The sequence below is a fragment of the Bos javanicus genome, chromosome X (genome assembly GCF_032452875.1).
Source record: "Bos javanicus breed banteng chromosome X, ARS-OSU_banteng_1.0, whole genome shotgun sequence".
Lineage (NCBI taxonomy): Eukaryota > Metazoa > Chordata > Mammalia > Artiodactyla > Bovidae > Bos > Bos javanicus.
Genome location: NC_083897.1, coordinates 90,197,510 through 90,224,981, shown reverse-complemented (window position 1 = coordinate 90,224,981; position 27,472 = coordinate 90,197,510). Strand labels below are relative to the sequence as shown.

The window sequence follows — 27,472 nt, the reverse complement described above, 5'->3', positions numbered from 1 at the left end:
AACAGGCAGAGAGTGATTTAATAAAGGCTGATCGTTCCGCTTATTTAAATTTCATTTTGCCATTATTCATAGTAATTACATTATAGGCACAGGTCCCATTTCTATTATCTTAATAGCTCTTTCAAACCAAATGCAAACTGAAAGCATATTTAAAGTGTTGACTTGTATAATTATTCACAAGTTTGTGTGCAAGAGATGTTTGGGTAGAATAAACAAGGTTAGAAAACAGATGATGATGATTGGGAGAGAGAATGATAACCAAAGGTTGTGTGCTTAACATCTCTATGTTCGATTCTTAAAGGCTAACCTAAGTGTATACTGCTTCAGACATATTCACACACTAACACAGCATATTCCTTCTTTTGATTCTTTGAGTATCCCTTCTCCCCCATCTATCCCCATCTCAAGTCAGTACAGACCAGTCTGAGAGCTTCAGCAACTTGAGAGAAGCTCTTGTTGGATATACTGTAACCTATGACTAAACTTCCTTACGTTTCATTATTGGTTTCCCATCCCATCCAAATGCTGCTCTTGTTTGTTCCTGGTTAGCCTCCAAGATGACAGGATTGGGATGCCAAGGGACAGGACTCTAATTATCCATAATAGTTCCCTCTTTATCAGTTAGGTGATTTCATCAGACATTTTCCAGACAGAGATCACAGTTGTTCTCTTCTAGGCTGTGAGGGGTGTTTTATAGCTTTGTGTGTTTGTGTGTGTGTGTGTGTGTGGCTGTTGTCTGTTTGTTTTTATGTTAGGGTATACTTTCTTGTGATTGAAGAATAAGTAAACATTTTCTTTCTTTGCTTCTTATTCCACAGACATGAGCCAGACACAGGAGCTCCAACTTTTTCTTTAATCATCAAAAGTTCCCCTGACCAAAGAGTAGTATAGGAAAAACAAGTCTTGTATTAAGTATGCTAACCATTGATGAAGACACCTTCCTTGACCCAAACTTATTTTTTAGTAAAGTTGTATATATTTAAGGTATATAACATGATGGTTTGATATAGTCAGGTTCCTCTGAGCTGCCTTCTCAACTAGGCCTCAACCCTGGTCTGCTGCTGCTGCTGCTAAGTCGCTTCAGTCGTGTGTGACCCCATAGACAGCAGCCCACCAGGCTCCCCTGTCCCTGGGATTCTCCAGGCAAGAACACTGGAGTGGGTTGCCATTTCCTTCTCCAATGCATGAAAGTGAAAAGTGAAAGGGAAGTCACTCAGTCGTGTCCGACTCTTTGCGACTCCATGGACTGCAGCCTACCAGGCTCCTCCGTCCATGGAATTTTCCAGGCAAGAGTACTGGAGTGGGGTGCCATTGCCTTCTCCACAACCTTGGCCTAGAAAGAACTATAACCTTCAGCACAAACAATTTCATCCACTCTCTACATTAAGAGACTTGAACAAACACCAGCATAGTTTCTATCAATTCAAGGCCATGTCCGTGGGATGATGATACCAACCTCTTTAAAATGCCTGTCTGAGAAAGTTCAAAAGTGCCAAAAGAATTTACTGTTTATTTCAGCCAAAACCTGACTGTAGCCCCCTGATCTTCCTTTACTCAGAAATTTACATTAGAAAACTTGTGATTGTAAATCTTTTCTCTGTCCCTTTGGAACGTATCCTCTATAACCCAGGAAAATGTTTCTCGAAGGCCTGGGAGTCATCCCTTTGAAATGTAATCATCAAGAAAGACAGGGCCCCTGTCTCCCAGTCTGTATGGAAGGGTAGGAATCTAACTTTGATAAGCACCAGTTAGCAAACACAGATGTCCTGATCACATTGATTAACCTCCCACCACACAGATTTCCCTCATCACTCCTCTGTCCATGGAATTTTCCAGGCTAGAATACTGGAGTGGGTAGCTATTTTCTTCTTCAGGGGATCTTCCTGACCCAGGGATCAAACCCACATCTCCTGCATCTCCTGTACTGGCAGGCAGATTCCTTACCACTGCGCCACCAAGATTTTACTTCCTCTAGCACTTCCCAGCATTTTAAAGGCCTTTTGTTTCAGTGGATTGAGCTCTGTTCATCTGAGTTATCTCCCTTACTTCAGTAGCCTGAATAAAATAGGTTTTGCCACCTCAAACAAAGGTCCAGCTCTGTTTGTCTCTGATGCCATGAACTGACAATATCAAAATTGTACAGGAGGGTTAAGACATGTGATTTGAGGGAACAGATAAAAGAAGAAATGAAGGTAGAACCAAGGATTTGAAACTATGATTTAGGTGTTCATCTTAACTGATTTTTAATTTAGATACATTTGTTCACATGAGGTTAAGGTGAAGGCTGGTGGAGAAAGGACAAGGAAAAACCAAGATAAGACTTGGACACAATAAGAGGATTTGGTTATGGGCTAATGCTTCCAAACTGGGGCTAACCTGAAGGCATCTCAAATGGGTGGATATTGCTTTAAGAAACACTGTAGCCAGCAATCTGTCACTGACCATAATGGAAAATAATAAGTGAGGCTCAGGTCTTTTGATTGGTTGAGGAGTATGTGAAAGGCTGACCCTGACCCAAGTGGATTGGCTTTGGGTGGGGGGGGGCTAATTATGTCTCATGAAGAAAGGTTAAAGCTTATTGGACGAAGTAGACACTAGAATCCTAAGGACAAAGTCCCTGACTGTGCTGTCACTGTTCTCCATGGAAACAGTGATGTCATGAAGTATAAGTTCTGGTACCAACTGGCAATCAAGTCTTTAGGAGGGTATGGAGGGTTGAGGAAAGCAGCACCATCTTGAGCCAAACTGAAAGGGTCATCACACCATCCAAATTTAAAAGAAAAAGCCATTCCAATGTCCTACAAGATAGCCTATTCTGATACTACAAAGGTAAGGGCATCTTCTTCCTTCTTTTTGACTAGCTACTGGGATGTCCTAATGGTGAGGTGAAACTACAGAAGGGGCTGAGGCTGCCTCAAATTTTCTTTCGTATTTTTATTCAGGATACCCAGAAAGGACTTTAATGTTTCTCTATTTCTACATACATCCAAAGATTTATTGCCACATAACTCTGAATTTCCAAAGGGAAATAAGCTATGAAAATTAATACTGTTATGCTCAGAGAGGCTGGTGGTCAATCTGTATATGAAAAATAGACCCCACCACACTGGTAACTAATAGACTAGATGGTACTGGAAGTCTAGGCTGAAAAGGAATGAGAAGGGGGATCTTAAGGCATTCTGAACGAGAAGGGAGGCCTTAAGGATCTGTGAATGTGAAGGGAAGTCTTAAGGAGTTGTGAGTAGGACAAAATATAAAAGAAATATGTGTACTCTTCTGGATAGAACAGAAAAAGATGTGTTGTACAGTGGATAAACTGATATGCTTTTGACATGGAGGGCTACTGAGTTTGCCAGCCTGCCCCGCCTCTGCTGGGTTGCTATGGTTTCAGGCATTATGATTCAACAAACCCTGATGTCACACACCAGGGTCAAAAGCAGCAGGCAAGAGCCTGGCTCCCTCAGTCTCATCCAACAGCTGACCGGGGTGGCAGCCAGCTGCACGTGCCCAAGAACTTGGCACTGCCCACTTCCATCTCAAGGGGCCCATCTCCCTTCTAGGTGGCACATTTTCAGCCGAAGTCTAAAATAACTTCATTATCAAGGTAATGAGTTTATAAATTTAATTTTTTACAGTTTTTTTAGTATCCTGTGAAGGCTAGCCATCAGAAGATAGTTATTAAAATGTTGAGACTGAGAGAGGCAGAGGGAAAGAGAGAGAGGGAGGGAGGGAGGATGGGAAAGGAGAAAGAGCAGGGAGGAGGGAGGAAGGACGAGAGAGGGAGGAAAGGAGGGAAGGTGGAAGGGAGGAAGAGAAAGAGGAGGAAAGGAGGGAGAGAAAAGTGTGGGAGGTGTCAAGGCGTTTGAAGGAAGTTGGCAGAGTTTATTCTCTCTTTCAAAAGTAAAATTAAACTTTGTCCTATGGGATCAGGGTCTGATCTTCCCTCAGACATTTGTCTCTTAGTTATACTTATTAGACTGAGCGGTCTCAATGTTCAGAAACTTGTTCTATATGTTGAAATCTTTATTCACTTTACTAGTATTGACCTTGGTCTTCTCCAGTGGCCCTATGTGGTAAGTATTATAGCTGTTAACCGAAGACATGGGTTAGACTAGGTTTAGCTAAAATTCAGTTAAAGGGAATGAGGTGAACTTGACTCCCCTACAGTGTGTAGACCCCCTTTTAAATTTGTTTCCCAGGCTGTCATTTTTCCTGACTGGCATTTTCCCAGGTCAATATGATACTCCCTTGGTTTCAAATAGTTGGTGTGGGGAATCTAAATTAAAGAAGACCATGGACTGAGCTAAAAGATTTTGATCTTCAGGTCCAAACATTTCAGAGTGTCCTTCCCCCATGGCTTACCCTATCAGTTCCCAACCTAAAACTTATATGAAACACAGATGGGTTTCAGAAAGCCCTCCAGGGATTCTTTACCAATTCAGTTTCTTAAAATCATGTATTAGACTTTAAGATTTATTTTATTTCTCTTTCCAGATGTCTGATGATATTGACTGGTTACACAGCCGCAGGGGCGTGTGCAAGGTTGATCTCTACAGCCCAAGAGGACAACAAGATCAGGACCGGAAAGTGGTAAGACACAAAAATGACTCCTACCAAGGAGTGGAAAGGATTGGTGTTTGGGTATAGATATCCTGGAGCCCAGGATAGGCTAATGGATAGTGACCTCTCCAAGGATTCAAGCTCAGTAAGGTCTGTGGGGGATCAGTGAGGTCATGGATAACACAGTCACAATTAAAGGACGGGGTGCAAAGGATCTGGGGGGGGGCGGTGAGTGATGTAAAGGATCTGGGAGGGGGGGGCAGGCCAGGGAGGGAGGCTGAGGGGAGTGAGGGGTGGTGGTTGCCTAGTTACCAGCCTTCACTACCTCATACCTCTGAAGTCATAATGATGTTGCCTAGCTACCAGTAAGTTGCCCCAAAGTTGGACTCCCTCAGGGGGGCAAAATACTTAATGTTATGTTCCAAAACTAAGAGTGATTTACATAGTACTTCATATTTTTTATCATGTTCAAGCACCACTCATATTGTTATTTAATATGTATTTCTACAATGTTTTTTTTTAATTTATTTATTTTAATTGGAGGCTAATTAAATTACATTATTGTAGTGGTTTTTGCCATACAGTCACATGAATCAGCCATGGGTATGTGTGTCCCCCATCCTGAACCCCCCTCCCACCTCCCTCCCCATCCCATCCCTCTAGGTCATCCCAGTGCACCAGCCCTGAGCGCCTTACCTCATGCATCAAACCTGGACTGGCGATCTGTTTCACATATGATAATATACATGTTTCATTGGTATTCTCTCAGATCATTCCACCCTCGCCCTCTCCCACAGAGTCCAATAGACTGTTCTATACATCTGTATCTCTTTCACTGTACCACATATAGGGTTATCATTACCATCTTTCTAAATTCCATATATATGCATTAGTATACTACTCTATTGGTGTTTTTCTTTCTGGCTTACTTCACTCTGTATAATAGGCTCCAGTTTCATCCACCTCATTAGAACTGATTCAAATATATTCTTTTTAATGGCTGAGTAATATTACATTGTGAATATGTACCACAGCTGTCTTATCCATTCTTTTGCTGATGGACATCTAGGTTGCCTCCATGTCCTGGCTATTGTAAACAGTGCTTCGATGAACATTGGGGTACTCGTATCTCTTTCAATTCTGGTTTCCTCGGTGCGTATGTGCAGCAGTGGGATTGCTGGGTCATATGGCAGTTCTCGGAGAAGGCAATGGCACCCCACTCCAGTACTTTTGCCTGGAAAATCCCATGGACAGAGGAGCCTGGTAGGCTGTAGTCCATGGGGTCGCTAGGAGTCGGACACGACTGAGCGACTTCACTTTCACTTTTCACTTTCATGCATTGGAGAAGGAAATGGCAACCCACTCCAGTGTTCTTTCCTGGAGAATCCCAGGGACAGGGGAGCCTGATGGGCTGCCATCCATGGGGTCACACAGAGTCGGACACAACTGAAGTGACTTAGCAGCAGCAGCAGCATGGCAGTTCTATTTCCAGTTTTTTAAGGAATATCCACACTGTTCTCCATAGTGGTTGTACTAGTTAGCATTCCCACCAACAGTGTAAGAGGGTTCCCTTTTCTCCACACCCTCTCCAGCATTTATTGCGTGTAGACTTTTGGATTGCAGCCATTCTGAATGGCGTGAAATGGTACCTCATTGTGGTTTTGATTTGCATTTCTCTGATAATGAGTGATGTTGAGCATCTTTTCATTTCTCTGATAATGAATGATGTTGAGCATCTTTTCATGTGTTTGTTAACCATTTGTATGTCTTCTTTGAAGAAATGTCTGTTCAGTTCTTGGGCCCATTTTTTGATTGGGTCGTTTATTTTCCTGGAATTGAGCTGCAGGAGTTGCTTGCATATTTTTGAGATTAATTTGTCAGTTGCTTCATTTGCTACTATTTTCTCCCATTCTGAAGGCTGTCTTTTCACCTTCCTTATAGTTTCCTTTGCTTTGCAGAAGCTTTTAATTTTAATTAGGTCCCATTTGTTTATTTTTGCTTTTATTTCCACTATTCTGGGAGGTGGGTCATAGAGGATCCTACTGTGATTTATGTCGGAGAGTGTTTTGCCTATGTTCTCCCCTAAGAGTTTTATAGTTTCTGGTCTTACGTTTAGATATTTAATCCATTTTGAGTTTATTCTTGAGTATGGTGTTAGAAAGTGATCTAGTTTCATTCTACAAGTGGTTGACCAGTTTTCCCAGCACCACTTGTTAAAGAGATTGTCTTTTCTCCACTGTATATTCTTGCCTCCTTTGTAAAAGAGAAGGTGCCCATAGGTGCGTGGATTTATCTCTGGGCTTTCTATTTTGTTCCATTAATCTATATTTGTGTCTTTGTGCCAGTACCATACTGTCTTGATGACTGTGGTTTTGTAGTAGAGCCTGAAGTCAGGCAGGTCGATTCCTCCAGTTCCATTCTTCTTTCTCAAGATTGCTTTGGCTATACGAGGTTTTTTGTATTTCCATACAAATTGTGAAATTATTTGTTCTAGCTCTGTGAAAAATACCGTTGGTAGCTTGACAGGAATGGCATTGAATCTATACATTGCTTTGGTTACTATACTCTTTTTCACTATATTGATTCTTCCAATCCATGAACATGGTATATTTCTGCATTTATTAGTGTCCTCTTTGATTTTTTTCATCAGTGTTTGATAGTTTTCTATATATAGGTCTTTTGTGTCTTTCAGTTCAGTTCAGTCGCTCAGTCGTGTCTGATTCTTTGCGATCCCATAAATCACAGCACACCAGGCCTCCCTGTCCATCACCAACTCCCGGAGTACACTCAGACTCACGTCCATCGAGTCAGTGATGCCATCCAGCCGTCTCATCTTCTGTCGTCCCCTTCTCCTCCTGCCCCCAATCCCTCCCAGCATCAGAGTCTTTTCCAATGAGTCAACTCTTCGCATGAGGTGGCCAAAGTACTGGAGTTTCAGCTTTAGCATCATTCCTTCCAAAGAAATCCCAGGGCTGATCTCCTTCAGAATGGACTGGTTGGATCTCCTTGCAGTCCAAGGGACTCTCAAGAGTCTTCTCCAACACCACAGTTCAAAAGCATCAATTCTTTGGGGCTCAGCTTTCTTCACAGTCCAACTCTCACATCCATACATGACCACAGGAAAAACCATAGCTTTGACTAGACGGACCTTTGTTGGCAAAGTAATGTCTCTGCTTTTCAATATGCTATCTAGGTTGGTCATAACTTTCCTTCCAAGGAGTAAGTGTCTTTTAATTTCATGGCTGCAATCACTATCTGCAGTGATTTTGGAGCCCAGAAAAATAAAGTCTGACACTGTTTGCACTGTTTCCCCATCTATTTCCCATGAAGTGATGGGACCAGATGCCATGATCTTCATTTTCTGAATGTTGAGCTTTAAGCCAACTTTTTCACTCTCCTCTTTAACTTTCATCAAGAGGTTTTTTGGTTCCTCTTCACTTTCTGCCATAAGGGTGGTGTCATCTGCATATCTGAGCTTATTGATATTTCTCCCGGCAATCTTGATTCCAGCTTGTGCTTCATCCAGCCCAGTGTTTCTCATGATGTACTCTGCATATAGGTTAAATATGCAGGGTGACAATATACAGCCTTGACGTACTCCTTTTCCTATTTGCAACCAGTCTTTTGTTCCATGTCCAGTTCCAACTGTTGCTTCCTGACCTGCATACACATTTCTCAAGAGGCAGGTCAGGTATTCCCATCTCTTTCAGAATTTTCCACAGTTTATTGTAATCCACACAGTCAAAGGCTTTGGCCTAGTCAATAAAGTAGAAATAGATGTTTTTCTGGAACTCTTTTGCTTTTTCGATGATCCAGCAGATGTTGGCAATTTGATCTCTGGTTCCTCTGCCTTTTCTAAAACCAGCTTGAACATCTGGAAGTTCATGGTTCACGTGTTGCTGAAGCCTGGCTTGGAGAATTTTGAGCATTACTTTACTAGCATGTGAGATGAGTGCAATTGTGCGGTAGTTTGAGCATTCTTTGGCATTGCCTTTCTTTGGGATTGGAATGAAAACTGACCTTTTCCAGTCCTGTGGCCACTGCTGAGTTTTCCAAACTTGCTGGCATATTGAGTGCAGCACTTTCACAGCATCATCTTTCAGGATTTGGAATAGCTCTACTGGAAGTCCATCACCTCCACTAGCTTTGTTTGTAGTGATGCTTCCTAAGGCCCACTTGACTTCACATTCCAGGATGTCTGGCTCTAGGTCAGTGATCACACCATCGTGATTATCTGGGTCATGAAGATCTTTTTGTACAGTTCTTCTGTGTGTTCTTGCCACCTCTTCTTAATATCTTCTGCTTCTGTTAGGTCCATACCATTTCTGTCCTTTATCGAGCCCGTCTTTGCATGAAATGTTCCCTTGGTATCTCTAATTTTCTTGAAGAGATCTCTAGTCTTTCCCATTCTGTTGTTTTCCTCTATTTCTTTGCATTGATCACTGAAGAAGGCTTTCTTATCTCTTCTTGCTATTCTTTGGAACTCGGCATTCAGATGCTTATATCTTTCCTTTTCTCCTTTGCTTTTCGCTTCTCTTCTTTTCACAGGTATTTGTAAGGCCTCCCCAGACAACCCTTTTTCTTTTTTGCATTTCTTTTCCATGGGGATGGTCTTAATCCCTGTCTCCTATACAACATCACGATCCTCAGTCCATAGTTCATCAGGCAATCTATCTATCAGATCTAGTCCCTTAAATCAATTTTCACTTCCACTATAAAATCATAAGGGATTTGATTTAGGTCATACTTGAATGGTCTAGTGGTTTTCCCTACTTCAATTTCTGTCTGAATTTGGCTATAAGGAGGTCATGATCTGAGCCACAGTCAGCTCCTGGTCTTGTTTTTGCTGACTGTATAGAGCTTCTCCATCTTTGGCTGCAAAGAATATAATCAATCTGATTTCAGTGTTGACCATCTGGTGATGTCCATGTGTAGAGTCTTCTCTTATCTTGTTGAAAGAGGGTGTTTGCTATGACCAGTGCATTTTCTTGGCAAAACTCTATTAGTCTTTGCCCTGCTTCATTCCATATTCCAAGGCCAAATTTGCCTGTTACTCCAGGTGTTTCTTGACTTCCTACTTTTGCATTCCAGTCCTGGGTGTTCGTTCTAAAAGGTCTTATAGGTCTTCATAGAACCATTCAACTTCAGCTTGTTCAGCGTTACTGGTTGGGGCATAGACTTGGATTATTGTGATATTGAATGGTTTGCCCTGGTAATGAACAGAGATCATTCTGTCCTTTTTGAGATTGCATCCAAGTACTGCATTTCAAACTCTTTTGTTGACCATGATGGCTACTCCATTTCTTCTGAGGGATTCCTGCCCACAGTAGTAGATATAATGGTCATCTGAGTTAAATTCACCCATTCCCGTCCATTTTAGTTCACTGATTCCTAGAATGTCAACGTTCACTCTTGCCATCACTTGTTTGACCACTTCCAATTTGCCTTGATTCATGGACCTGACATTCCAGGTTCCTATGCAATATTGCTGTTTACAGCATCAGACCTTGCTACTATCACCATGTTTCTTTAGGTAGATATATTTCTGCTGTTAAGTCACTTCAGTTGCAGCCAACCCTGTGCGCCCCCATAGATGGCAGCCCACCAGACTCACCCATCCCTGGGATTCTCCAGGCAAGAACATTGGAGTGGGTTGCCATTTCCTTCCTCAATGCATGAAAGTGAAAAGTGAAAGTCAAGTCGCTCAGTTGTGTCCGACTCTTAGCGACCCCATGGATTGCAGGCCACCAGGCTTCTCCATCCATGGAATTTCCCAGGCAAAAGTACTGGAGTGGGGTGCCATTGCCTTCTCCAAGATACATTCCTAAGTATTTTATTCTTTTCGTTGCAATGGTGAATGGAATTGTTTCCTTAATTTCTCTTTCTATTTTCTCATTATTAGCGTATAGGAATGCAAGGGATTTCTGTGTGTTGATTTTATATCCTACAGCTTTACTATATTCATTGATTAGCTCTAGTAATTTTCTGGTGGAGTCTTTAGGGTTTTCTATGTAGAGGATCATGTCATTTGCAAACAGTGAGAGTTTTACTTCTTCTTTTCCAATTTGGATTCCTTTTATTTTTTTTTCTGCTCTGACTGCTGTGGCCAAAACTTCCAAAACTATGTTGGATAGCGGTCGTGAAATTGGGCACCCTTTTCTTGTTCCTGACTTCAGGGGAAATGGTTTCAATTTTTCACCATTGAACATAGCGTTTGCTGTGGGTTTGTCATATACAGTTTTTATTATGTTGAGGTGTGTTCCTTCTATTCCCGCTTTATGGAGAGTTTTTTTTTTTTTATCATAAATGGATGTTGAATTTTGTCAAAGGCTTTCTCTGCATCTATTGAGATAATCATTTGGCTTTTATATTCCAATTTGTTAATGTGGTGTATTACATTGATTGATTTGCGGATATTGAAGAATCCTTGCATCCCTGGGATAAAGCCCACTTGGTCATGATGTATGATCTTTTTAATGTGTTGTTGGATTCTGATTGCTAAAATTTTGTTAAGGATTTTTGCATCTATGTTCATCAGTGATATTGGCCTGTAGTTTTCTTTTTTTGTAGCATCTTTGTCAGGTTTTGGTATTAGGGTGATGGTGGCCTCATAGAATGAGTTTGGAAGTTTACCTTCCTCTGAAAATTTCTGGAAGAGTTTGAGTAGGATAGGTGTTAGCTCTTCTCTACTTTTTGGTAGAATTCAGCTGTGAAGCTCTCTGGCCCTGGGCTTTTGTTTGCTGGAAGATTTCTGATTACAGTTTCAATTTCCATGCTTGTGATGGGTCTGTTAAGATTTTCTATGTCGTCCTGGTTCAGTTTTGGAAAGTTGTACTTTTCTAAGAATTTGTCTGTTTCTTCCAAGTTGTCCATTTTATTGGCATATAATTGCTGATAGTAGTCTCTTATGATCCTTTGTATTTCTGTGTTGTCTGTTGTGATCTCTCCATTTTCATTTCTGATTTTATTGATTCGATTTTTCTCCCTTTGTTTCTTGATGAGTCTGGCTAATGGTTTGTCAATTTAATTTATCTTCTCAAAGAACCAGCTTTTGGCTTTGTTGATTTTTGCTATGGTCTCTTTTGTTTCTTTTGCATTTATTTCTGCCCTAATTTTTAAGATTTCTTTCCTTCTGCTAACCCTGGGGTTCTTCATTTCTTCCGTTTCTAGTTGCTTGAGGTGTAGAGTTAGGTTATTTATTTGACTTTTCTCTTGTTTCTTGAGGTATGCCTGTATTGCTATGAACCTTCCCCTTAGCACTGCTTTTACAGTGTCCCACAGGTTTTGGGTTGTTATGTTTTCATTTTCATTTGTTTGTATGCATATTTTGATTTCTTTTTTGATTTCTTCTGTGATTTGTTGGTTATTCAGCAGCATATTGTTCCTCCATATGTTGAAATTTTTAATAGTTTTTCTCCTGTGATTGACATCTAATCTTGCTGCATTGTGGTCAGAAAAGATGCTTGGAATGATTTCAGTTTTTTTGAATTTACCAAGGCTAGATTTATGTCCCAGGATGTGATCTATCCTGGAGAAGGTTCTGTGTGCAGTTGAGAAAAAGGTGAAATTCATTGTTTTGGGGTGAAATGTCCTATAGATATCAGTCAGGTCTAACTGGTCCATTGTATCATTTAAGGCTTATGTTTCCTTGTTAATTTTCTGTTTAGTTTATATATCCATAGGTGTGAGTGGGGTATTAAAGTCTCCCACTATTACTGTGTTATTGTTAAATTCCCCTTTCATACTTGTTAGCATTTGCCTTACATATTGTGGTGCTCCTATGTTGGGTGCATATATATTTATAATTGTTATATCTTCTTCTTGGATTGATCCTTTGATTATTATGTAGTGTTCTTCTTTGTCCCTTTACACAGCCTTTGTTTTAAAGTCTATTTTATCTAATATGAGTATTGTTACTCCTGCATTTTTTTTTTTTTTTTTTTTTGGTCTCCATTCACATATCTTCTTCCAGCCCTTCACTTTCAGTCTGTATGTGTCCCTTGTTTCGAGGTGGGTCTCTTTTAGACAGCATATATAGGGGTCTTGTTTTTTTATCCATTCAGCCAGTCTTTGTCTTTTGGTTGGGCCATTCAACCCATTTACATTTAAGGTAATTATTGATAAGTATGATCCTGTTGCCATTTACTTTGTTGTTTTGGGTATGAGTTTATACACCCTTTCTGTGTTTCCTGTCTAGAGAAGATCCTTTAGCTGGTTCGGTGATGCTAAATTCTCTCAGCTTTTGCTTGTCTGTAAAGCTTTTGATTTCTCCTTCATATTTGAATGAGATCCTTTCTAGGTACAGTAATTTGGGTTGCAGGTTTTTCTCTTTCATCACTTTAAGTATGTCCTGCCATTCCCTTCTGGCCTGAAGAGTTTCTATTGAAAGATCAGCTGTTATCTTTATGGGAATCCCCTTGTGTGTTATTTGTTGTTTTTCCCTTGCTGCTTCTAATATTTGTTCTTTGTGCTTGATCTTTGTTAATTTGATTAGTATGTGTCTTGGGGTGTTTCACTTTGGGTTTATCCTGTTTGTGACTCTCTGGGTTTCTTGGACTTGGGTGACTATTTCCTTCCTCATTTTAGGGAAGTTTTCAACTATTATCTCCTCAAGTATTTTCTCATGGCCTTTATTTTTGTCTTCTTCTTCTGGGACTCTTATAATTCGAATGTTGGGGCATTTCACATTGTCCCAGAGGTCCCTGAGGTTGTCCTCATTTCTTTTAATTCTTTTTCTTTTTTCCTCTCTGCTTCATTTATTTCTACCATTCTATCTTCTACCTCATTTATCCTGTCTTCTGCCTTCGTTATTCTACTGTTGGTTCCCTCCAGAGTGTTTTTGATCTCATTTATTGCATTATTCATTATTGATTGACTCTTTTTTATTTCTTCTAGGTCCTTGTTAAACCTTTCTTGCATCTTCTCAATCCTTGTCTCCGGGCTATTTATCTGTAACTCCATTTTGTTTTCAAGATTTTGGATCATTTTTACTATTATTCTGAATTCTTTTTCAGGTAGACTCCCTATCTTGTCCTCTTTTGTTTGGTTTGGTGGGCATTTATCCTGTTCCTTTACCTGCTGAGTATTTCTCTGCCTTTTCATCTTGTTTAGATTGCTGTGTTTGGGGTGGCCTTTCTGTATTCTGGCAGTTTGTGGTTTCCCTTTATTGTTGAGGTTCCTCCCTGAGGGTGGGGTTGGAACAGAGGCTTGTCAAGGTTTCCTGGTTAGGGAAGCTTGCATCGGTGTTCTGGTGGGTGGAGCTGGATTTCTTCTCTCTGGAGTGCAATAAAGTGTCCAGTAGTGAGTTTTGAGATGTCTATGGATTTGGTGTGACTTTGGGCAGCCTGTATACCAAAGCTCAGGGCTATGTTCCTGTGTTGCTAGAGAATTTGCATGGCATGTCTTGCTCTGGAACTTGTTGGCTCTTGGGTGGTTCTTGGTTTCAGTGTAGGTATGGAGGCTTTTGGATGATCTCTTATTGATTAATGTTCCCTGGAGTCGGGAGTTCTCTGGTGTTTTCAGGTTTGGGGTTTAAGCCTCATGCCTCTGGTTTTCAGTCTTGTTCTTACAGTAGCCTCAAGACTTCTCCATCCATACAGCACCTATGATAAAACATCTAGGTTAATGGTGAAAAGATTCTCCACAGTGAGGGACATCCAGAGAGGTTCACAGAGTTACATGGAGAAGAGAAGAGGGAGGAGGCAGATAGAGGTGACCAGGAGGAGAAGAGGGGGAATCAAAAGGGGAGAGAACAATCTAGCCAGTAATCAATTCCCTATGTGCTCTCCACAATCTGGAACCCTCTGAGAGGTTCATGGAGTTACATAGAGAAGGGAAGAGGGAGGAAGGAGATAGAGGTGACTAGGAGGAGAAAAGGGGGAATCAAAAGGAGAGAGATCTAGGTAGTAATCAGTTCCCTAAGTGTTCTCCACAGCCTGGAACACCCACAGAGATTCACAAGGTTGGGTAGAGAAGAGAAGAGGGAGGGAAGAGATAGAAGTAACCTGGGGGAGAAAAAGGAGAGTCAAAAGGGGAAGAGAGCAATCAAGCCAGTAATCACACTCCTAAGTAAAAACGGGTACTCAAGATTGGATTCTTAAAGGTTCAAATTTGATAACAAATACCACAAAGCAAAGATTAAAAATTTAAAGTAGAGGTTATACTCTCAAAAGTACAATATTAAAAAAACAAGACAATATCACAAAAATTATAAAAAATATATTGAAGTTTGCTTTAAAAATAGGGTCTTTTTTTCTCTTTTGCAAGGTAATAGTAGATTATAAAAATGAAAATTAAAGGAGTAATAGAGGACTTAAAATTTAAAAAAAATTTTTAATTAAAAAAATGATAATAGTAAAAATATATCTAAAAATTTCTCTGGAGCTGTTGTGGGCAGTGTGGTGTCAGTCCAGTTTCAGATAGTTCCTTGTTCCAGCTTATACTTCTCAAGGTCTATAGGCCCCTTCCTATGTAGTCAGTGCTAACTACAGGGTTTTAATCTGTTGCACCTGTCACTTCCAAGATGATTCCCTCTGTTTATTTTGGCTTCTTCTGTTTTCAGGTCTCTTTAGTGTCTAATTTCCGCCCTGACACAAGGGGGTGAAGGTGGTCACTTATTTAGGCTCACTTGTTCAGTTGTGCTGTGGGGAGGGAGGAACACTGCAAACAAATATCACTGGCGTGTGTGGGGAGTGCTCACAGTGTCTCAGCCACACTGGGTTTGTGCCTGCTCACAGCATATGTGCTTTTCCAGTCTACACTGCTAAGGCTTTAGGTTACTCTGCAGTGGAACTGTCTGAAGCAGGCCCTGGTTGCGTGCACTTCCCAGGTCTTAGTTGCTCAGGTTCAGTTTCTTGGGTACTCCACAAAGGCGCAGACTTGGTTGGGCCTGCGTTGTGTTCCCTTCCCAAGTCTGAGTAGCTCAGGCAACCAGGTGCTTGGCGAGCGCGCTCTCCCCAGGTGCAGTGTGTCTTATCGCCTCCCTGGTCCCAGCAGCTGGATTTCCTGGGTGGCAGTGGGCACGCCCTCTCAGGTGTGCTGTGTGTGTCTTCTGGGGAGCTGATCGCTGGCTACAATCCTCCTGGCGGATGTTAACCATCCAGAATCCCAGAAAGTCTTGGTTACTGGAAGCCTGCTTGCAGTTTGGTAGAGGGTGCCATCTTTAGGGCCGAGTTTGCCCCTTTCCAGCTCTGGCTGCTGCCCACCTGTCTCCCTGCCTCCAGCGGGGGATGGGCCAGTCCACAGCCGGCTAGCTCTCCTCTAGTATTCGCTCAGTCCTTTGTTCTCCTTTCGAAGACAATGGGCTGCCTTTCTGGGTGCCTGGTGTCCTCTGCCAGCGTTCAGAGGTGGTTTTGTGGAATTTGCTCAGCGTTCAAATGGTCTTTCAATGAATTTGTCGGGGAGAAAGTGGTCTCTCCGTCCTATATTCCTCCACCATCTTAGGACCGCCTCCTCTACAATGTTTTAAAAAATGACTTACATTTAAAAATTACCATCACTCTAAACACTGTTATCCATAATATGATAGATTTGATATTCTAGTGTGTATTTTCCTAATGAATAACAATTAAAAATTACCTATTAAACACAAAAATTTTTATCCATGGGCCACCTAAAATCTATGTTATCAATAGTAAAAACACCACATTTTGGCAACAGTAGAAAGTGCTCCAAACTGGGAGCCAGTTATAATACAAGTTATACCTTTGAGTTTATGTCAGTTGGGCAAATCATCTCTCTTTTTGGTTTTCTCAGTAAATGTGGGTGCTGTATTTTGAACTCTTTCTCTTTCACAAGTAAGTATTCTCACTTAGGAAATGTAGTAACATTAAGATTCTATCTGCCTAATAAAAATTATTTGTCTGTTGTTTATTGCATACTTAACTATATCCAGGCACTCTCCTAAAAGCTTTACACACACTATCTCAATCAATTCTCACAAGAACTGATAAGGTAGGTGCTACTATCATCTTCCAGGAAAATTAATGCCTTTTCTCTGGAATTTTTCTGAATTAACCCTCCTAATTTGATGCAGATATGCTTTGTCGATGTGTCTACCCTGAGCATGGAAGATAAAGATTCTAAGGTGGGTACCCTCTCCTCCCCTCAGAGTTGGAATGGGCGGGAAGCTGCCAAGAAGGGTTATCAGTGACAGCATGAGAAGGGAAAGGTTGTGGCAGAGGGGGGAAAGGTGGAGGGGACTCAGGTGGGAAGCCATCATTCTTGGTTTGAAGTAGTAGCCTAGGGGGGCAGATTGAAAAAATCTCAAAAAAGCAACTTTTCACAAGAATCTTATCTCTTAATTCCACAGGATGCTGCTGGTTGTAGTTCAGAAGGTGACTTAAACCTGGAGAATCTAGAAGAAAAAGAAATTATTGTGATCAAGGATACTGAGAAGCAAGACCAGTCTAAGGTATAGACAGCCCCTGAGTCTAGCCTTTCTCATTCCCAGAGCTCAGTGCTGAATCTGAGGGCTCTGGTTCAGAGATAGTAAGAGAACTATTGTCAAATAGACTCAAAATTTTAATACTATGGCATTCTAGAGAACACATGCCTAAGTTCAGAGTCATGGTAAGTTCAATGCCCCCAGTAAGTTCACAGTATCTCACAATGACACTAATCACAGAGGCTCAGAATGCCCTTTCTTGATTTCAAGTAGCTCCTGCAAATAGAATCTTGCTGTGCTTTTCTTAACAAAGACACGGGCTTATAAGCAAGATCGTTTGCAATGTTCTTTGCTGGTTTGTAATGGACTTGTGTGTCTCACATTGCCCAGTGTCCAAAACAATAGAGAAGATATGGAGAAGAGAGAATCCACAACAATCAAACACTGTAGTTGCCTGGTCTCCACCCTGTTGTCTAAGAGATTACCTAGGCTAGTGGGTATCATAACGTTTGAATCAATTACATTTGCACACCACTATCACATATGGAATTTTTTTGTTTTTGTGTAAATATTCCAAATTACACCTGGTAAGCTGGTTTGGGGTAGGCATTAGCACACATGATAATTCTCACAGTCCTAGAAGCCTAGAGTAGCTGATAATTGGAACAAGATATCTGGTTTCAGTGCAAAAGACTTAAATATTCCTTGTTCTGTGTTCCTAGGCTCATATTATGATCAGAAACATCATTTCTGACCACAGATGCCTTTGAAGCATTTTTTACATGTATTATGATGAAAGTAGACTCGAAGGCAGGGAAAACCAGTTATAAAATATTTTCCAAAGGGTTTTGGGTTCAGTTAGGGGTGGCCAACTTCACTCTGGGGTCTTAATAGAAGGATACACCTGGTGTTTGTTTTTAGAAGAGGAGCCCATATTTATAACACACAGTGTAGGTCTCCTTGATTGTAACTTAAGCTACATGTGGCAGTGACAAGCATATTAAGAGACACACTGATATACATGCATATTTTTACATTCACACATATGTACTGAATATTCATACTACCATGCACATGCTGGCCTATACAGATGACATAATACAATGAGTATGATGTCAGTACCTTATGACACATGCTTACACACAGTGACATCACACATGTGCACTGACACACATGTGCACACATACACACAGGCACATTTTCACACACAATATTGACTGACACATTCACACTCATGAGTTGATATATTAATGTGCATATACACACACAACAGAGACACTGACACATTTTTGAGATATATTGTTATAAATTCACATACTCAAATGAAATTGACAAATATATTGATAACACTTATATGTAGTTAAATGTACAAATGTATATACACTAAGCTTTTGTCACTGCCACTTGTGCTTGAATGTGTATTAATGTATATAATTGTATGATATGTGCCCATGAAAATTCTAAAGGCCAAATCCTTAATCTGTGAAACTTCAGAGACATATTTTCTAAATAGGGGAAAGAAGTACCTATCCAAACTCTTATGGATGGGCGTTGTTCTTTTTTTAGACGGAGGGGTCAGTGTGCCTTTTCAAACAAGCTCCTTCTGATCCTTTAAGTGTCTTCAACTGGCTTCTGAATGATCTTCAAAAGTATGCCCTAGGTTTCCAACATGCACTGAGCCCTTCAGCCTCCAGTTGTAAACATAAAGTAGGAGAGACAGAGGGAAACTGTCAAAAATTGTCTTCTGGGAACTGCTACAGCATCTACGCCAATCACCTGAACATGGATTGTGTGAACAACGAACCTCAGAGCCTACGTCTGGAAATGACAGCAGCCAAAAACACCAACAATAACCAGAGTCCTTCTACTCCTCCAGGCAAATCTCCTAGTAATCAGAGGGCAGTTATCTCCCCTGATGGAGAATGTTCTATGGATGATCTCTCCTTCTATGTCAATCGATTATCTTCTCTGGTAATCCAGATGGCCCGTAAGGAAATTAAGGAGAAATTAGAAAATGGGAGCAAATGTCTTCATCATTCGATCTATCCACCCAGTGGGGACAAAGGGAAAAACAGCCCTCGCAGTGCTGTGAGCAAGATCGCTTCTGAAATGGCCCATGATGCTGTAGAAGTGACCTCTGCAGAAATGCGGGGCACTGGGGAGGAGTGTAGGGATGGTGGTCGAAAAACCTTTCTGTATAGTGAATTATCCAACAAGAACAAAGGCGGAGACAAACAAATGTGCCAAAGAGACAGCAAAGACTTTGCAGATTCCATCAGCAAAGGACTCATGGTTTATGCCAATCAAGTGGCATCCGATATGATGGTTTCTGTTATGAAGACCTTGAAAGTTCATAGCTCTGGGAAACCAATTCCAGCTTGTGTGGTCCTGAAGAGGGTGCTATTGAAACATACCAAAGAAATTGTGTCAGATTTGATTGATTCCTGCATGAAGAACCTACATAACATCACTGGGGTCCTGATGACTGACTCAGACTTTGTCTCAGCTGTCAAGAGGAATCTGTTCAATCATGGGAAACAAAATGCTGCTGATATCATGGAGGCTATGCTGAAACGTTTGGTCAGTGCTCTTCTTGGTGAAAAAAAGGAAACTAAATCTCAGTGTTTGTCATATACATCCTTGAAAGCCGGGTCCCATGATGCCAAGTGCAAAAACCAAAGTCTTGAATTTTCATCTGTGAAGGCTGAGATGAAAGGAAAGGACAAGTGCAAGGTGAAACAAGAGGAATGCAAGTCTTTGACCAGTGCTGAGAAAGTCAGTGAACATATCCTCAAGGAGAGCCTGACTATGTGGAACCAAAAGCAGTGTAATCAAGGCAAGATGCCTAGCAAAACCTGTCCCCATAAGGAGGAAAAGAGAGAGAAGATCAGCCCTTCCACAGATTCACTGGCAAAGGACTTGATTGTCTCTGCCCTTACGCTGATCCAGTACCATCTGACCCAGCAGGCCAAGGGCAAAGAGGCATGTGAAGATGACTGTCCACCTGGTACCACGAGCTATATGACCCAGAGTGCCCAATATGAAAAGTGCGGAGGTAGCCAAAGTGCCAAGGCACTTTCAATGAAACATCTAGAAACTCGTGGAGCACCTGGACCATCCACCTCTATGAAGGACAATCAACATCTGGATTCCCAGAAGCTGGATATGTCAAACATGGTTCTATCACTTATTCAAAAACTGCTTAATGAGAGCCCCTTCAACTGTGAAGATCTTTGTGAAGGTGAGAACAAACATTCCGAGATCAGGACAAACAAATCAACCTCCATATTCAAGAAGTCTGACAGAGAGGAAGAACAAGGCCAGGACAATCGAGAAGTTGACTTTGTCGGTGGGATGAAGCAAGTGAACCGACAATTTATAGATCAGCTGGTAGAATCTGTGATGAAGCTGTGCCTTATCATGGCTAAGTATAGCAACAACGAGGCAGCCCTCACTGATTTGGAAGAACAAGCATCCTCATCCAACAACTCTAATTTTTACCAGACCAGTGGCCCCAGATCTAGTTACGAAGCTGGGATGTCTCAGAGCTACCAAGACTCTCACGGGCCTGAAGTCATTGTCAATAATCAGTGCTCAACAAGCAGCTTGCAAAAGCAGCTCCAAGCTGTCCTGCAGTGGATTGCAGCCTCACAATTTAATGTACCCATGCTCTACTTCATGGGAGACGATGATGGACAACTGGAGAAGGTAAGCGATAGCGACACGACAAGGAACAAGAAGAAAGGGGGCTGGAGTGGGTAGGGGCAGGGAGGTAGTATTGTACTCAGAGCAGTCCATTCTTTTTTTCAGTCTATCTTTTCAGCCTTTAATCCAAGAATCATAGGCAGAAAGATGGGTGGGGTGTAGGTGACTTTCTCCCTCTGGGTCCTGGCTTTAAAAGCATCACATGATTCAAGCTATCTCTGCTCTCGCGCAGCTTCCTGAAGTTTCGGCTAAGGCAGCAGAGAAGGGGTACAGCGTAGGAGATCTTCTTCAAGAGGTCATGAAGTTTGCCAAGGAACGACAACTGGATGAAGCCGTGGGAAACATGGCTAGAAAACAACTGCTAGACTGGCTGCTCGCTAACCTGTGAGCCAACAACTCCTTTGCCTCCTCTCCCTCTCCGTTTACTTCCCGCCCCCAGCAGCATTCCATCCCAGCTGGAACACCCCCTACCATCAAGCCAGTGAACTGCACTCTACATGATTGTATTTCCCAATACATCAGCAGTTGGACTGTGCAAATACAGGGTGTCCCAACAAGCTGGGAAAGAAAATGAATAAAAAAAATTAAAATGAAAAATGGTGCCAGTGTTTTCTTTGTCAGATATATCTAAGGCAATTGGGTCCAGTTTCAAGGAATGGTGATAACAGTGTTGGACTTGTATCCATATCTCACCCTGGTTTATTTTCTAAGCAACCAAGACACAGGGGTATAACCCATGTCCAAGTTCCTAAGTCATTTGGCTTATCTAAATCTCAGTCCACAAGTTATTGTTCTTCCTGAATTATGCACATAACTTGATAATCCCCCTTATAATCCTAAGAATGCAGATTTCTTGGTCACTTAAGAGTTTGAAGATAGGAGCCTAGATGAAAAACAAACTTCAGAAAGCATATTACTCACGCACACACATACACTCCCAGGGTCCACTACACATGGCTAAATACCACCCAGAACTACATCAGGATCCAATCCTTCCCCACACACAAAGCTTCCTTATAAGTCATTTCCTTCAACTGATGAGATTTCCTTGTTTTCCAGCAGTTTGAAAAAAATTTGCAGAGAACAAAGCTATAGAATGATAAATTCTTCACAGCCACCCTATGTGAATCTCAATATCTCCTTTGAGACTAGCACTAAATTCCTAGATTTCTTGTATACTTCTCAGAAGTCCATCACAATGCTATAATTCATTACAAATCAGATCAAGACAGTGTTTCCAGCCCTGTGGTCCTCTGTTGGCTAGTTTGCATCATTCTGGACTCAAAAGTTAAAGCTTTGGACTCTTACTTAGTTTCATGGCCTTAGAATCATCTAGGTAGACTCTAAGTCTTTTTATTTACCTGTAAAATGTAGACAGGGCTTCCCAGATGGCTCAGACAGTAAAAGAATCTACCTGTAGTACAGAAGACTGGGGTTCAATCCCTGGGCCGGGAAGATCCCCTGGAGAAGGAGATGGCAACCCACTCCAGTATTCTTGCCTGGAGAATCCCATGGACAGAGGAGCCTGACAGGCTATAGTCCATAGGGTTGCAAAGAGTCGGACACGACTGAGAGACTAACACACACACGCACACACACACACACACACACACAAAACGTAGACAAAGTTACCTTCCCTGTTTAAAGATTAAACTACAGGAATAGATGTGATGATGCTCTGTAAAAAGATTTTTTTTTTTTTCCTGACGAAGCAAGAGACTGTTGAGAAGGATTGCCTGAGGAGAGAGCAGAAGGGTAAGGGAAACTAGGAAGACTGCTCTGCCACATGGCTCACAGTCTCCAGTTTTATGGTGATGGGATTAGTTTCTGGGTTGTCTCTGACAAATCATTCTGACTCAGGGTCCTTCCTGATAGCACGTGCATTGCTCAGCTAAGATGGATGCCAGCAAGAATTCTGGGAGGTCGGTAGGACATGTGGCATCTCCTTTTGACCTTTCCCAAACTCTTCTAGTTGATGGTGGCTGCTTAGTTCAGTGTTCCTTACCAAGACTTCCTATTGAAAATAACTCATGCAGATGGTTACTATGGTACCTGGCCAGGGCAGATGATTTGAGTCAGTTTCCCCTCACAACTCCCCCTGAGATACTTTATACTCAAGATAAGTGAAAGTCACTCAGTCATGTTCAACTGTTTGTGACCCCATGGATTATATAGTCCATGGAATTCTCCAGACCAGAGTACTGGAGTTGTTGTAGGAAGGGGGACCCCTTCCAGGGCCTGAAACTGGGCTCTTGTCTAACACTCGGAAATGAATTGTCTGAGGAGACACATATGCTGACAAAGCAAGAGATTTTATTGGGAAAGAGTGTCTGGGTGGAGAGCAGTAGGGTTAAGGGAACCCAGGAGAACTGCTCTGCCATGTGGCTCACAGTCTCAAGTTTTATGGTGATAGGATTCGTTTCTGGGTTGTCTTTAGCCAATCATTCTGGCTCAGAGTCCTTCCTGGTGGTGCAGGACTTGTTCAGCCAAGATGGATGCCAGCAAGAAGGACTCTGGGAGGTGGTCAGACATGTGGTATCTCCTTTTGACCTTTCCAGAACTCTTCCGGTTGGTGGTGGCTTGTTAGTTCCCTGTTCCTTACCAGGACCTCCTGTTGCGTAAAACAACTCATGCAAATGGTTACTATTGTGTCTGACCAGGGTGGCGGTTTTAGTCAGAGTGCTTCGCCTAACACTTTCCCTTCTCCAGGGGATCTTCCCAGCCCAGGGATCAAATCCAGGTCTCCCACATTGCGGGCGGATTCTTTACCAGCTGAGCCATAAGGGAAGCCCTATACTCAAGATACTTCTTGGGAATTGAGGCAGAGGGCTGGTTCTTCTATAATTACTTTCAGCTGACAGTGGGCATACGTAGTCCTGCCTAGTAGAGCAGAAGTCTCTCTCCACCTGACTTAAACAGAGGTATTCTGTGCCTAAAACCAACATTCACCTCATAGTAACAACAATTTAGCCTGAAACTGTTGGACCCTGTCAGAGATGAAACAGGGGCCAAACAGGAGGCCTAACAGAATGGTCATCACTGGGCCCCAGAAAAGGAAGGCAAAATTTGGCATGAGGTGTGACTTGGCATGGTGTGACTTTCTTCTGAATGGTTGGTGGTGAAGTAATAGGGTGGTGGTGGTAGTTTAGTCGCTAAGTTGTGTCCGACTCTTGGACTATAGCCCACCAGGCTCCTCTATCCATGGGATTTTCCAGGCACGAATACTGGAGTAGTTTGCCATTTCCTTCTCCAGTGGATCTTATAGTGTTCCAGGAATCTAGCATTCAGCTTGAAGTTTCCATCCTCCACCTGGGTGGGGTCCCAGTTCTACACAACTCAAAGATATTGTTATACATATTCCTTGATTATGAACTAGGATCCTGCCCCAAGGCTGTAACACCACTTGACTGCTCCTCCCCTGTTTCTGTATCCCCTCCCTTCTCTGATTAGCAACTGTTTGAATCTGGCTTTTGGAACTCAGGGAAGGTCAGGACGTTGAATGAAGTCCATATCCTACCAAAAAAAATGGGGACACAGAAAGGATTTGTAGTCCAGAGCCCCAGAGTCTTGCTCAGTTTTAATTCAGGGAACTGGGCAACTATGGCTCTGGCAACTTCCTGTCAAGATGGAGCATGCTGCTAAGTCGCTTCAGTCGTGTCCGACTCTGTGCGATCCCATAGATGGCAGCCCACCAGGCTCCCCCATCCCTGAGATTCTCCAGGCAAGAACACTGGAGTGGGTTGCCATTTCCTTCTCCATGGAGAAGATGGAGCATAGTGCTGGCTCAATTTGGAGAACAGGCATTGAATTGCAAGTATTTCTGATTTCCAAGTGCTGGATCTGAGTCTTGTATGACTAAAATCTCAATCCCTTGCCTGTGATTGTGGTGTAACAGACCAAATTACAAATAGTTGGAAGAAAAACAAGTGGAATTTTAATAGACAAATTTCATTTCTTTTCAGGAGAATAAGCTTGAAACCCAGTCTGGACCTGGCACTTTGGGGAGACTTGTAGCCAGGTAGCCAGTTGTCTAGTCTTATGAGTAGGTTTTAACTTTTAATGGAGTATTAACATATAGATTATAGGTGCTATGGGTTCGCAAAGAGTCAGACAAGGCTTAGGATGAAACCACCACCACAAATAGGATCTATTAGTTATCATACATCTTTCTTCTTTCTGTTAATGTATGATCTAAAGCAATTTCCTTGTCTAGAAATATAATAGTTACAAGAGGAGACCTTTAAAAAGTAAGGTTGCAATTACTAGCTTCCAGCAGACATTGTTTTGAGAATGTGGGTGGCATCCAGCGGCATCCAAATCGAACACAGCTCAGAAAATTCAAGTTCTTAGCAATACAAGGACCTGCCTGAAATTACATGCATAGTGTTACCTAGTCATTTCCTTGGATGTCTGAACCATAACTACACAATTTTTACTTTTAGTTGTAATATTCTCAATAGCCAAAGCAGATGTCACTGTTAACCATGTTAGTATTTCTCTAGGTATAAGAAGTTGTAAGAATTGGGACTCATAAAATCTTCTGAAAATATCTAACTCTCTGAAAATATCTAACTCTCTGAAGAGTGCCTCATTCTTGATCTCCACCCTGAACTCCTTTCAGGGGGTGTTGAAGGTCAGCAGCTACAGTGACCATGATTTAGTCTTTGCAGAGGCGGATGGCAAGGACCTCTTCATGGTAATAAATTTGACCATGGTTTGCAGGGAGATGGGAGGGGGCACATTTCATGACCATTTCATCCCACAGTGCTGGGAATGTTCTTTCCCAGGTGTGGCAAAGGTAACTCAATGTGTTGTTAGTGGACTAGGCCATAAAACAATATCCAAAATTCTCTGGGCCACCTGCCTGTATAAGCCTCTTCTGGCCTAGGAAAATATTTCCTCTTATTGTTCCCAAATCTAGAGTTACACTGTTACAATCACTGATCTCATATGGAACTATATATTACTGTATCAGAGGCTCAGTAACACATTTGGTAATGTAAGAAAGATCAATTTTATAAAACAGGTGAAATATACATAACATAGCTAGCAGTATTAGTAAAATCATAAGTAATAATTAAGTCAAGAACTTCCATTAGGTCCATCCCAATAATATCCCACGTCACCTGACTTGGTCTATTCTGTTCCAACCTTGATCTTTCAGAGAAATTATATATTGGCATTGTCCACAATGCACACATCCCAGTTTCTTAGTGTTACTAGACTGATTGGGCTTCCCTGGTGGCTCAGATGGTAAAGAATCTGCCTGCAATGTGGGAGACCTGGGTTTGACCCCTGGGTTGGGAACATCCCCTGGAGAAGGGCATGGCAACACATTCCAATATTCTTGGCTGTAGAATCCCCATGGACAGAGGGTCCTGGCAGGCTACAGTCCGTGGGGTCGCAAAGAGTCGGACATGACTGAGCAACTAAGCACTAGACTGATTACCCTTAGTATGATTTAATTGTTCCCAACATAGAGACTTTAAACTTAAATTACCATGGCTTGATGTTATCTACATAAATCCATCCCATAATTGTGGGATATTTTATTCCTTGGCTGAAACTTTGCTTGTTGCTTTGATTGAGCTTAAGTAATAGAAGAAAATATATTTACAGCCAGAGTCAGAGCAGGCATTAATTGGCCAGGTGAGGGAATTCCATCTGGTAATATCAACAGTGACCTGAATATAACTATAATTTTCCTTTTAAGGTAAATTTTCTCAGGGCCAACCAATTAGAGCCTTGGAGTACTGGAATTCACCAAGGTAACCCAGAAGGACTAGACACAGGTTAATTGGCCACAAACCCAACAATTGGATTGATTTCTAAAAATAGTTTAGGATCACGCCTATGATAGAAAACCATTTGATTCATATGCAAATTTCCAAGAAGTCAAGAAAACATAAAAGATCACACAAGTCATAAGTTGAGGATCTTGGGCAAGCTATCTATTTCTGATATTGTCTTCTTCTTGTCCTGGTGTAAGGATGGTTTCTCCTCTGTTTGAGAGTTATTTCCTCTCCATAGTCCAGTCCAGTGCAGGGGCTCTTTGTGAGTGGAAATTAATTCAAGAGTCAATTCCCATCAGTTTCACTGTACTTAGATAGTTAAGAGTACCTGAAAAGGATCCTTCCATTCAGGTTGGAGATAGTCCTCTAAATTATGTCTTTTTGCTGTTGCTGTTTAGTCTGACTCTTTTGCACCCCCATGGACTGTAGCCTTCAAACTCCTCTCCTCATCGGATTTCCCATGAGGCAAGAGTACTAGAGTGGGTTGCCATTTCCTTCTCCAGGGGATCTTCCTGACCCAGGGATTGAACCCATGTATCCTGCATTGGCAGGTAGATTATTTACCACTGAGCCACCAGGGAAGCCCTATGTCTTTTTCAGTATGTGCAATCCCCTGGTTGTCAGTCATAAAGTATCTGATCCCATTCGAAAAGTTCTTTCTATAAATCTTTGCAAGAAGAATCTTATTACAAATGAGGTATGGAATGGAAGCTGTACCTCTCACAGCCCATGGTAACACAGCTGCAAGTGTTCTTGATACACTCCAAAACTGAAAGCAAGATTCTCTGAATGTGGGACCTAGAAAAGCACATTTTGAGGGAGGTAAGAAGCACAGAAACTAACTTTGACAACTTCTTCACAGTGTCTGGACTAGTCAGAAGTAAAGGCAGGCCTCTTCAAAGCAGGACTTTAAAAACTCCCCAGCCCTGATAAAGTTAATCAAACATTTTCCAGTCGTATCCCCACTCCATGAAAAGTTTTGGAGTTGAGCCACCACAGATCCTTCTCTTTGTCCTTGAAGAAAATCCTT

At 41.8% G+C, this 27,472-nt stretch overlaps 1 protein-coding gene across 2 annotated transcripts; it reads left to right on the top strand.

Annotated features, from left to right (window-relative positions):
- Window positions 1–2,615: 2,615 nt before the first annotated feature.
- AKAP4 (A-kinase anchoring protein 4) lies at window positions 2,616–21,247 on the top strand. 2 transcript variants are annotated; one of them, XM_061410114.1, is made up of 6 exons: window positions 2,616–2,829; window positions 4,495–4,590; window positions 16,595–16,645; window positions 16,871–16,972; window positions 18,512–20,653; window positions 20,883–21,247. In XM_061410114.1, exons 1-6 carry the CDS (start codon window positions 2,794–2,796, stop codon window positions 21,036–21,038), a joined length of 2,583 nt encoding a protein of 860 aa, XP_061266098.1. In that variant the 5' UTR covers window positions 2,616–2,793; the 3' UTR covers window positions 21,039–21,247. The 2 variants fall into 2 exon arrangements, with proteins under 2 accessions (XP_061266098.1, XP_061266099.1); XM_061410115.1 differs by lacking the exon at window positions 2,616–2,829 and adding an exon at window positions 3,450–3,604.
- Window positions 21,248–27,472: the final 6,225 nt, after the last annotated feature.